The sequence below is a fragment of the Crocodylus porosus genome, unplaced genomic scaffold (assembly GCF_001723895.1).
Source record: "Crocodylus porosus isolate Cpor-Errol unplaced genomic scaffold, CroPor_comp1, whole genome shotgun sequence".
Classification (NCBI taxonomy): Eukaryota; Metazoa; Chordata; order Crocodylia; family Crocodylidae; genus Crocodylus; species Crocodylus porosus.
In genome coordinates, this window is record NW_017728886.1 from 107,919,058 (window position 1) to 107,930,316 (window position 11,259).

The 11,259-nt window shown below is 45.3% G+C and overlaps 2 protein-coding genes and 2 long non-coding RNA genes across 9 annotated transcripts in view; 2 read left to right on the forward strand and 2 right to left on the reverse strand.

Moving 5' to 3' along the window:
- NDUFS6 (NADH:ubiquinone oxidoreductase subunit S6) overlaps nucleotides 1-7,244 on the reverse strand; it is a 16,646-nt gene extending 9,402 nt beyond the window's left edge. For 2 of the 4 annotated variants that reach the window (XR_002102099.1, XM_019540247.1), the window contains exons 1-2: nucleotides 7,077-7,242; nucleotides 6,158-6,211 (exon numbers count right to left, since the gene is read on the reverse strand). Coding sequence is in view for 3 of the 4 variants with exons in the window: in XM_019540247.1 (XP_019395792.1) it covers nucleotides 6,158-6,211; nucleotides 7,077-7,205 (183 nt within the window). In the remaining variant the exon portion in view is untranslated. Of the gene's footprint in view, nucleotides 1-6,157; nucleotides 6,212-7,076 lie in introns of all 4 variants that reach the window. The other 2 variants (XM_019540235.1, XM_019540228.1) reach the window with 2 other exon arrangements.
- The window catches only part of LOC109313634, a 7,218-nt gene continuing 2,549 nt past the window's right edge, over nucleotides 6,591-11,259 (forward strand). Inside the window, exons 1-2 of the long non-coding RNA XR_002102106.1 lie at nucleotides 6,591-6,603; nucleotides 10,602-10,612. This is a non-coding gene — a long non-coding RNA (uncharacterized LOC109313634). The remainder of the gene's footprint in view (nucleotides 6,604-10,601; nucleotides 10,613-11,259) is intronic.
- On the forward strand, nucleotides 7,348-8,010 carry MRPL36 (mitochondrial ribosomal protein L36). Of its 3 annotated transcripts, none has more exons than XM_019540267.1 (2): nucleotides 7,348-7,437; nucleotides 7,539-8,010. In XM_019540267.1, the coding sequence occupies exon 2, from the start codon at nucleotides 7,546-7,548 to the stop codon at nucleotides 7,813-7,815; it is 270 nt and encodes an 89-aa protein (XP_019395812.1). In that variant the 5' UTR covers nucleotides 7,348-7,437; nucleotides 7,539-7,545; the 3' UTR covers nucleotides 7,816-8,010. The 3 variants fall into 3 exon arrangements, with proteins under 3 accessions (XP_019395812.1, XP_019395804.1, XP_019395821.1); XM_019540259.1 differs by having other exon boundaries at nucleotides 7,354-7,447; XM_019540276.1 differs by having other exon boundaries at nucleotides 7,357-7,422.
- LOC109313638 overlaps nucleotides 8,807-11,259 on the reverse strand; it is a 20,751-nt gene continuing 18,298 nt past the window's right edge. Inside the window, exon 2 of the long non-coding RNA XR_002102108.1 lies at nucleotides 8,807-10,314. This is a non-coding gene — a long non-coding RNA (uncharacterized LOC109313638). The remainder of the gene's footprint in view (nucleotides 10,315-11,259) is intronic.

The window sequence follows — 11,259 nt, forward strand, 5'->3', positions numbered from 1 at the left end:
AACTGGATGCAGTACTCCAGCTGCGGCCTGACCAGTGCCGCATAGAGGGGGAGGATCACCTCCTTGGACCTGCTTGAGATGCATCTGTGGATGCATGACAAGGCGTGGTTGGCCTTCCCGACTGCATCCTTACGCTGCCAACCCATGTTCATCTTGGCATCAACAATAAGTCCAAGATCCTTTTCTGCCTCTGCATTGATGAGAAGGGAGATCCCCAGCCTGTAGGTATGGTGCTGGTTCTTCCTCCCCAGGTGCAACACCTTGCACTTGTCAGTGTTGAATCCCATCCTGTTCTCATCTGCCCACCCCTGTAACCTGTCTAGGTCCGATTGCAACCTATTCCTCCCTTCTAGCGTGCCCACATCCCCCCACATCTTAGATGTGTATCAGTTTACCAGGATTTGTTTCCTCACTGGACAATTTCTGACCTATCAGTTCAAGACAAGGACAAACTTCCCAACTGCACTCTGGCTGTAGCAGAGAATGACCACTGACTTGAACACACCAGGAACAGTAGAAGTACTCAACTAGCAACTTGCTTCCTTTTGGAGATGGTAGCAGACATGAGTGGAATGTCAGGCATAGCTTCTACAATGGAAGAAGTGGTTATCCTAATTCAGAAAGTAGTCATTCCTTTTCAGCTTAGTTCTATTCTTCTACTGTACTGATGCTATATACCAAATGTTGTGTTCCATCTCATCATAGTGCAGGAGAAGGGGGCTGCCCAGAAAAGAGCTGTTCTAGGTAAAAAAAAAGTCACTAGAACCTTCCTGAGTCTTTGAACAGTCACACATCTTATTTGGACTCATCTGATAAGTGTGGCAAACACCTCATCATTAGAAACCACCATGCTAGAAAATAGTTATGGTATTATCCACAGTATTTGGGGATGGAAACCTTCAACGCCACACAAATGCTGAAAGACATTCCCAACAAGTTCCCTAGTACTGGCCAAACCCCAAAATGTATTGTGTCAAGTTTATTTCCCGGTACCTCGACCTGTATTCTAATATTATAAAAGCCTTAGTCTGTCTGTCCATAACGCTTTATTCACACACTGATTAACTGTTTGACTCTGCCTGACTCAGCCGGGCAGGGGTGGGATGGAGGAGGGGCAGAGTGGCCCAGGCCCGATGCAGCAGAGCGGGGGGTGGGGAGCAGGGCCAAACCCCAAATGGCAGAAGCAGAGGAGGGGAAGGGGGGAAATAGGCCCAGATGAGGGGGGACAACCCGGTGCTCTGGTTCCTCCCCCCTACCATTTTTTCTTGACAGGCAATTTGCTAGTATGAATATACACTCTATTTTGACCCAAATAAGAGGGTCACAGAAAACAATCCTGCTGTACAGACATTCAAATTCAATCCTGCTGTATGGACATTCAAATTTTCATCTTTATAATGAAGGTCCAAACCGAGAAAATTAAATTCAACTTGGGGTAAAAACATGCCACTCTTTTATAACTAAGTAAAATAAAGCCCTTCTCAATTACTGACATTCTTAATGTTTTTAAAAGTTTTAAGATGGTTTTCACTCTCTTACAAATATCAAGTCTGTGGCTTCCCTGGTTTCAAGATGGCTAGTTCTGGAAAGTCTCAGAACTGTTTTTGAGGGCTCCAACCTTGTCTGTCAAGGAACAATGGTGGTTTAATATTTTAATAAGATTTCCTTTTTCCAATTGTTATTAGCCAAGACTAAGTTTAAAAAACACAGTTTCTAACAGTGTAACTGCTTTCCAAAGTTGTTCCACTTGAAATGACGAAGACAGGGCTAGACCTCAGGAGGTCACCTAGTCCAACCTCCTGCTCAAAGGAGGATCCTTCCCAAGTAAATCATTCCAGCCAACCATTTATTCAACCTGCTCCTCAAAATGTCTGAAGATAGAGACTGTACAGCTACTCGAGGTAATCTGTTTCAGTGTTCATCCACCCCCATATTGAGAAAGTTCTTCCTTGTATCCAACCTGAATTTCCTGTTTTTGTACTTTCAGACCGTTACTTCTTGTCCTATCTCCTGCAGCCACAGAGAATAGTCTATTACCATTTTCTTTTTACCACCCTACATGTATTTGAAGACAGCTAGAAAATCTTACCCCTACCTTAATTCTTGTATTTTACAGACTAAATAATCCCAGTTCTTCCAACTTTCTCTCATAATTCATGTATTCTAGATGTCTAATCATTTTCATCACACTCCACTGGACTCCTTCCAATTTATCCACATCTTTTTTCAAGTGCAGTGCTAAAACCTGGACATGGTACCCTCCAGGTAATAATGTCGCACCAATCCTGAACAGAGTGAAAGATTCACTTTCCCCGAGTTGCAGACATGCATTCTTAGCTTCAGAGATATCATGCTTTACTAGTTTCCCAACCAATCAATTTCTAAGGTAATAAAGTATGAAGGAAAAAAAAGACTGAATACAGGCACACACACGACAGAAAAATTAAAAAGCATTAGCATGCCTTGTTTCTCATTTGTAGATCAGTTTTAAGGACACCTCAAACTTATGCAAAAATTAAGCTTCTCTCAAATTTTAATCTAATTTTGTTATACTGGGAAGGAGGACCAGTATGACAAAAAATTGTGTAAGTGTATCATAATTTAAAATGCTACACTGTGCCCAACATCCTAGGGAAACCTACTTGAAGATAATATGGTACCATATAGTACAAACTATTTAAAACACCATTTAAATCCTGCAAATGACAACAGTCATTTTCCAAAATTCTATCGATTTCAATATTGACTGTACTACTTAAATGTATTTTGGCTATTTCACATACCGGAAGTTTGTTCTTAGCTTTCCCACCTTATTAATACTGGTTATACATTGCTACTCAGTGCTTCTGCTCATCTGTTCACACCTTATTATGGCTACATATATTTAACTGAGAGCCTTGCCTCTAAAACTAACCATGAAAATGTTGAAAGTCAACTTCACAGCTTCGAATAACATACAAATGACAGCAAAAGAAACGGGCTAGAAGGAATAACCACCCTCCCCATGTCAGGATTTTCTGCTTACCGAAGTGACCCCATTACATGTAATTAATCCATTTAATGTCAAAATCTATGCCGAAAGGGCGATGGTAACATTGCACTTGTATCTTCAAACTTGGCATGACTGAGCATTTAACTAGAACATGCTCTTCATGTTCACTTCTGTTCACAAATTCGAAGGTCCATTTAATTCCCTAAGCACCCACATCCTATACATTTAAGAGGATATTCCCAAGACAGATGTCTTTTAACAGTAAACTACTGCATCTCAAGCTAGTTCACATGGGGATTACAGAAAAGATTTTCTAAGGCAGAAATGAAAGCCTCCCTTAGGCTATGCTGAAAATCCCAGCCAAATCTGTTAGAGTGGTATAATGATTCTGTACTTTTCATGCCATATATCTTCAAGTAATCTCCAGAAAGTATGTTTGCTTTCCTCAAGATTGGGGGTACTAAGGCATATTTTTAATGAATATTTCATAGTTGTAAATTAGAAGTCATACTTGTGTTTGGCCAATTAGAAGTAAATGAAAATTAGCTCTTGCCTACATTAACCAAATGCTTGCATATTTCATTGTAGAACAGTAAAAGTATATAAGAAAACTGTACGATATATTAGTAATCACTGCCTTCACTTGCATGTTTAACTAAAAAAAAAAAAAAAAAAGTGAGGCCTACTCATGTAAGTAATATGCATGCTTACAGAATCAGGGCCTAATACCACTACCACGCACGAGCTTGAAGTTACACCTGTGTTTTAACTGTTTTGCTGAATTGAAGCAGGAGGCATGCCATAATTTAAAAACTTCCTAAGTGACAGCTTAAATTGTTCTTACTATTGTCAGTCATTACAGGAGAAGCATAACACCCAAGTTATTATACTTATATTTCATACACAACTGTTGATTCGAGCACTACAAATGAACATGTAACTCACGTTGTATTAAAAAAAATAGTAATTTTGTAAAGACTGTCTTTATACTTTCTTACAAGAGAAAGATTGCAGGCTGCAGAGTATAGGCCAGTTTGTTCCAGTCATTTAATAGATTTCATAGACATTAGGGCTGGAAGGGACCTCATGAGATCATCAGGTCTAGCCCCACCCTCCCCCCCCAAAGGGCAGGAAGTCAAATGGGGTCAAATGACCCCAGCAAGATAATCATCCAAACACTTCTTGAATGTGTCTAGAGTAGGTGATTGCATCACCTCTAGGGGGAGTCTATTCCACTCCAGTCTACTCTGGAGACTCAGACAGTAAAGAAGTTTTTCCTTACATCCAGTCTAAAACAGTCTTCCAGCAGTTTGTGACGCTGGACCTCATCTTCCCTTGGGGTGCCCGGGTGAACAGATGTTCTCCCAGATCCTGACGCACACCCCTTATGTACTTGTAGGCTGCCACCAAGTTCCCTCTGAGCCTATGCTTTTCTAAGCTGAAGAGTCCCATGCCTCTCAGCCTCTCCTCATAAGGCCTGCTCTCTTGACCTCTGATCGTGTGTGTGACTCTCCTCTGGACTCTCTCAAGCTTATCCACATCCTTCCTAAAGTGTGGAGCCCAGAAGTGGACGCAGTACTCCAGCTATGGCCTCACCAAGGCTAAATAAAGCAGGCACATTTAATTTCTGTTGGTCTGACTACATAATCTAGCCATCTTTGTCTTGGGTGTCCAGGCAGCTTTCTCCACTCCGGTACCCAAGGAAACTTTCTTTGGTGTCCAAATAACTTCCATTCTTTTGATACTGCCCAACCCCTGTAGTTATTGTGCTGTGATTTTGTATGTCAGGATTAGAACTATGTAAAATTGACAGAACGCATTCTTGGTTCTTATGTATCATACTTGTGTTATAGGATCATATTGTACACCAAGAAATATGGGGGGAATTTTTTTTCAGAAGAATCCAATAGTATCTTGTTTGCTTGTGAGAGAACCCTGCTTTGACTGCCAAAGTTTATACATGGTCTGATTATGTTTTTAGACGTGAAACTGTTTTCCTTGGGATTTGCTTGGATGATAGAAGCTTGTGCAGTGCAAAACAGGTTCTATTTCCTGCTTCCATTCTTCCTTTAATTCCTTTGTTACCATCCTGTGCTATGATAGAATATAAATAGTTGAAGTGGGTCCCTTGCTTAAATTTTGTGTTGTTTACTGTTACATGAGATCCCTGACTTAATGTGCTATTTACCACCAGCAATTTTTTTTCTCCAGGTTCACTTGCAGCATAATTATTTTTGCTTCATTTCTTAGTCACGCATACCAAGCCTCTACACGACATAACACATTACCACAAGCAATCTTACTACCTGTTTGTACAATAAAATCCCTGATATCCAGCACAAGTGGGGAATGGAGGGTTCTGATGACGTAAAAATTCCAGGGCACAGGGTTTCCACCCCAATGCAGAGCAGGAGTGGGAGTGGTGGCAGTGCAGCATGGTAGGTGGCAGCAGCAGCAGCTGCATGCAAGTTTCCTCTCCCTCCCCAACACCGACTGGAAATTCCAGTTGCTAGAAACGCCGGTTAGTAAAATCCCAGATGACAGGGATTTTACTGTACAATATTTAGGCGCAGGAGGGACAAGGAGTCTCCGTCATAATGCAACTATCAAATATTATGTCATATTACCCTTGAATTTTATTACAAGCGTCGCCAGAAATAACTTGTCAGTATTTGATTTCAGTTGAATAAAAAGCCTTGATATTAACTAAAATTTGGACTTTTTCATACTTCTCCGTTATACAGGGAATAACTATATTTGAATCACAGAACTATATAAAATTAGGGCTGGAAGGGACCTCAGGGGTCATCTAGTCCAACCCCCTGCCCAAAGTAGAATCATTGCAGCCAAATGTTGGTCTACATGTGAAGTTATTTAGGAAGAGCTGTTCCTGCATTGATCCATGTATGCAGAAGCTCTTGGATCAAAGCTGTGGACCAGGAGAAGTTATAAGCCATCAGATATCATTAACAGCAAAGTACAGAGCAACGATCTTTGCACAAGCTATTTGTTTCCATGCAACACAAAAATAAGTCTACCATTTTTACTCTAACAGAATGAAAAGTCTTTACACTTCAAAAACATGTTTAAATAAAACCAAGCCTTAAGGTATTACCAAGAAATTTAAAATCAACTCTGGCAGGGCCTAGCTACAGCGTATTTTACCTCCTTCTGCCGTGTCACGAAACGAGTTCTTCTGTAGTCATGTTCATCATATATCTGAAATACCAAATAAGTTGCAGCTTAATTATACATTAGGAACTATTAGCCCATTTTGCCACCTTGCACCAAGATCTTGTGTTGAACTGCTTGCCTGTTAGTCTACTATGGGCTTTCCAGAACCATTCCTTACAGAACAGCCTGCCATCCCATATATGCCTTGAATTCCTTGCTCCCAAATAAGTAACTTTGGAGGTTCTCTGTTCAACACAGCACCAAAGCGCTGACCCCATTAAAACTTCACAGTAAAAAAAAAATGGGACTTAGTGAATACAGTGATATAGGAACCTGGGTCTACTTGACATGTATTGGGGACATAGACCTTAGGTCTACAGAGCAACAGTTCCTCTTCCCCTCCCACCCCCAATTAACAGAGACTAGTGTGTGTGTGTGTCAGCTGATTACTTGGAACAACAAAGAACAAAGCAGGGATGGGAGTAAAGGCCACAGGTTAAAAACAAGTGCACAGAAATGTGACACCAAACACACCGGACAGTGCCCACTGGCCCTTGAAAGAGTCCAAGGAGCCAGGAGATGCTGCCCAGTGAAACTGCTTGGAGACACAAATGGTCATGACAGAAAAGTGATTCCGCAGTCCCTGGGAGCCCTCCCAGCCAGAGCCTCCTTTCTGGACAGAGAGATGTTTGGCTCGGGCAGGGGATTTACCAAGAAGCCCCGGACGAGGCACGTGTAAATGAAAAGGTGCGGGAACCCGCGTAGCCAGAGCCTCGGCAGGAAGCACTGCAAGGGGCCCAGGCCTGCAGGGCCACCTAGCCCTCCACCATCCCGGCTGCTCCATCAGGGAAACGGGGAGCCCGAGCCTACAGTGCCAGCACTCCCGCCTCGGTCCCGGGGCACACATCACCTGCCCCGTGTGTGTCACCAGCTCGCCAGTGGCGGACGCCCGCGCGCCGTAGCCGCGGCACCACGCCCGGCCCGGGGCCCAGCAGCCCAACCGCGCCAGCAGGCGGAAGGTCGAGCTGGGCGCCGCCATCTTGGCACGGCCACGTGACCCACAGCGGCGGCACAATTAAGCATGCGCAGCAGCCTTTAAAACACACCCACACGCAGGGGGCGGAGAAAGGCGAGTGTCCCTCCAGCCCAGACCCAGCTCCGCTATGGGCTCCGCCCCCTCGCCCAGTGCGGCCTTGTGCGCAGGCGCGGGAGTCCCGGCAGCGACCGGCGTGGTCCGACCGCCATCTTAGCTCCCGGTGCGGCGACCGCAGGTGTCTGCGGGTGCGGACGGAGGGAGGGTCTTGGGGCTGGTAGCAGCGGGTGATGGCGCCGCCCCCGCCCTTTAACCGTCAGTCATTTTTCTTCTGCGCAGGGCGACCATGGCGGCGCTGCTCGTGCGACGCCTGTCGGTGGCGGCCCTAGCCCTGGCCCGGTCCGGCCTGCCTATGTGGGCCCCGGTGGCTGTGGGCGCGGCACCGCGCCCGCTGCTGGCGGCCGCGCGCCTCCTGCCCCTCCCGGCGCCGAGCGCGGGCATGAAGGCGAAGGTGGTGCTGCGGAGGCGCTGCAAAGACTGCTTCATCGTGCGGCGGCGCGGCCGCCTCTTCGTCTACTGCAAGACCACCCCCCGCCACAAGCAGCGCCAGCTCTAGCTGTAGCGCCCGCGGCCCCGGACCCTCCCCGGGGAGGGAGCATGCGGCAGCTGGAGCCCGCGGCCCCCCACCAGAGGGGGGAAGGAGCCTTTGAAGCCTGCAGCGGGGACCAGCGCCAGTTCCTGTGGCCTCTTCTTTTTCCCCCTAGTGTCTAGTGTGCACATGAGGCTGTAACAGTAAACTTCTGGGTTCCTAGCAAGTGTGTGCTTCAGTTATTTTGTGTGCAGGTGTGCAGTCATCAGCAAGCAGTGCCTTGGAAGAGGATCTCGACCCCGGCTCAGGGATGGGTCCTGAGCTGATGACGACCATCTTTCAGTCACAGATCATCCCCCCCGCCCAGTTGTAGGTTGCAGGGAAGAGGGTGAGGTATAGATACAGCGCATCTACTGTCAGATTTTATTGCTAGTTCTCCACCGGGGGGTGGATGGGTGCTTCTGTGCCTCTGCATCAGGGTGCTTTTAATGGCATGAAAACCTACAGTCCCTGCCCCACCTGTGGCATGCTGGTGACTGAATGCAGTGAACAGACTAAGTGGTGCTCTGGTTGTTGGGTAGTTGTATAATGTGTGTGTGTCTGTGTGCATACGCATGGATGTAATGGGGACCTAGCAGCAATTTCTGTATTTAAATATGTTATACCAGGGGTGGCCAGCTTGGAGCACGTGCCCTCCAGTGGCCCCGGCAGCCTTTGCATGTGGTACATAGCAGAAATGGAATGAGTGGCATGGTGGCAGTTTGGACAGGGAGCACAGTACAAAAAGCAGAGCAACAGATTGAGCAGATGAAGGGGATCTGATTAGCACGTGGAGAGAGTGTGGGCCTAATTGTGACACGCCTGCCGAAAAAATTGGTTCCACACTTTTGTACCTTTTTATAAGTAGTTCCAACACCTGTTTTCAGCCATCCTTTGAAATCTGGCAGTGAAATTAAGACCAGGAGATTATACAGGGTTGGGGTGTTTGTTTTATTTTGTTTGTTTTTCTTTCACTCTATTTTTTTTAATTGCATACCAGAAACCTTGGTTTTGAAGAGGTTTTGGTGTGGACTTTGGGACGGTATATCACAGTAACTTTCCCAAAAGAGCTTTTCTCCAAGCAGGACCATACCCAGTTGATTATGTTGGTGACAGTGATGGGTCGGGGAGGAGAATGATATTTTGAGGAATACCATGTTTAGTCAAATCCAAGGTGAGGCTTTTTTTCTGAGCCATCGTGGATTTGGGTAAATGCAGTATGTCTGTTTCTAGTTATGAATTCAGTTTAGTTTCATAAACACTTGTGATGTTGATTGAGTCAGGCTTTATTATAGGTTTTTGATATGCAATGAAAACCCATGTTCTGGGAGATGTGACCAAATAATCAGGGTATCAATACTGAATGGGTCTCTGCTGGAGCAGTGGAGGTTTCTTGTAGCAGCACCTTTGCCTGTGACTGGACTGTATCTTCACACACACAAGAAGGAAGTTGAGAGCAGATGGATTTATTTTATCCAGGTTGTTGTAATATGAGTGCTTCTCAAAGACCAGCAAGGAGTTTCATTACCAGAACCAGGAGGGGTGCAGAAGAGAGAAGGATCTTGGTTCAAGTTCTTTCAGGGAGGCAGCATCTATTCCAAGACGTTACAAAAAGGGATGAGATCATACTTAAGGGATTGGCTTTAAAATTTGTTTTCCATAAATATGTAGCTTCTGTAGTTTAAGTGTCAAGTGCATGGTAAGAAATGTCTTCATTTTTCTTCATTTTATGATCCCTAGGGAAAATAAGGGTCCATTCAGGTAGTGGATTCTAAGGGGATCATAGAAAAGCAGTTGGTGGACCTAGACAGTGCTTTCATGCAATTAAAAGCATTGTCATAATGCATGTAGTCAGCATGTGGGATCTCACAAGGATATAAAAACAGGGCCTGAACTGCTTGACCCAAAGTTTGGATAATGACTGATAATTGTTTCTGTTTGGGAACATGGTAGTGCACAAGATTCCATTCCTAGCTTCGTTTGGTCCAGATGGTGTCTTAAGAGAGTGGGCTGGTATGGGCTTGTGAAGGAATAAGAGCTGTAGGGCTGGGGCATAACATACAGGTTATGTCTCTTCCTTTTACCGGGTGCGCTATCTACAGATACCAGACTGCTGCTGGCAGCTACTATAGTCCGTACTCTAGCTGAAGTGGTAGAAATCTGTTACAGTGCAAATTTTCAGGAAATAAGCCCTGATGCTGTTGTGTGCTGGTAGTATTTATAGCTGTGCAGCAGAAAATACTGGGGTTGCAGATTGAAACATTGAGAGGCTAGAAAGGCCAAGGTGTGTTGCCTGTGCATTCTGAATGTTGTCTTTCTGCACCTTGTATTATGACAATGCTTTTAATCACATGAAAACATCTCATGGCTGGGGGAGGGATAGTATGCCTGTCACTGAATGCAGCATGCAGAATAAGTGATATTCTGGTCATCAGGTAAAGTTGCATAATGAATGTTGTCTGTAGGTTCTCCATCTCACTGTAGAAGCTGGAACGTGCAGAGAATGAAAGGATTAGTGTAAATGAACAATGAATGTTGGATTCTATTCAGGAAAACTAATTTTTTCCCCTACGTATGCTGCAGACTTTTCCCATAAAATGCTGTATAGGTAGCCACTAACTACTTTCCTCATCCCCTGGGCAACCAGCTTCAGGTACTTGGAGCTACAGTTGTGTCTGGTGAAGTACTGAATACTTGCAAGAGCAATTACAGTCAGTTGAAGCTGTGGGTACTCAGCTGCTCTGACAGTAAGACAGCTTTAAACAGGAGTATAGGCTTCTGTGGGGTGGGCTCCCCCTGCATGACTGGGAGGGAGTGGGGGGGAGCTGGGCAGCCCTCACTCAACTTCATGCACAGCCTGACACACTGCCAGCCATGCACACCACCAGTCTGCAGTGTGAGTTTGGCCCATGCACAGCTTGGGCAGTCTACCCCACCTGGCTGCTGTAGTAGGAAAAAATGGAGAGCAGGGGACAGCCTCTGGGGTGCATGTGGGCCCACAGGCTGCCAGTTGACCAGCCCTGAACTAAATGACACTTTTGCAGGCTGGATCCACTGCTGTGAGCTGTATGTTTGACACCACTGCTCTAAGATACAGAATTATCATTCATGGTAAAGTGCTGTTCATGTGGCTACAGAGTGTTCAGTTATTCAGTGCTTCAGCAGGAGGGACTGATGATAAGGACAGTCTCCTGAATGAAGGGAGAGTTCAGTTCCAACCCCCTTAAGCTGAGAGAGTCCTTTAATTGGTATCTCATTTCTGGGATGAATGCTCTTAACATTAAAAAAACAAGATCGCTGCCTGTGGCAGCAGCACTACTATCACCACCTTTGTAGCTGTTCTTTACAAAGTATTGTGAGCCCAGTCCAATTTTTTTAACAGATGCTGGTGCCTGCCCTAGGGGAATTTCCGGCTCTGGATCCCAAATGGGT

Bases quoted from the DNA above. Each gene is read 5' to 3' on its own strand.
- MRPL36 (XM_019540267.1), top strand. From the start codon at position 7,546: ATGGCGGCGCTGCTCGTGCGACGCCTGTCGGTGGCGGCCCTAGCCCTG.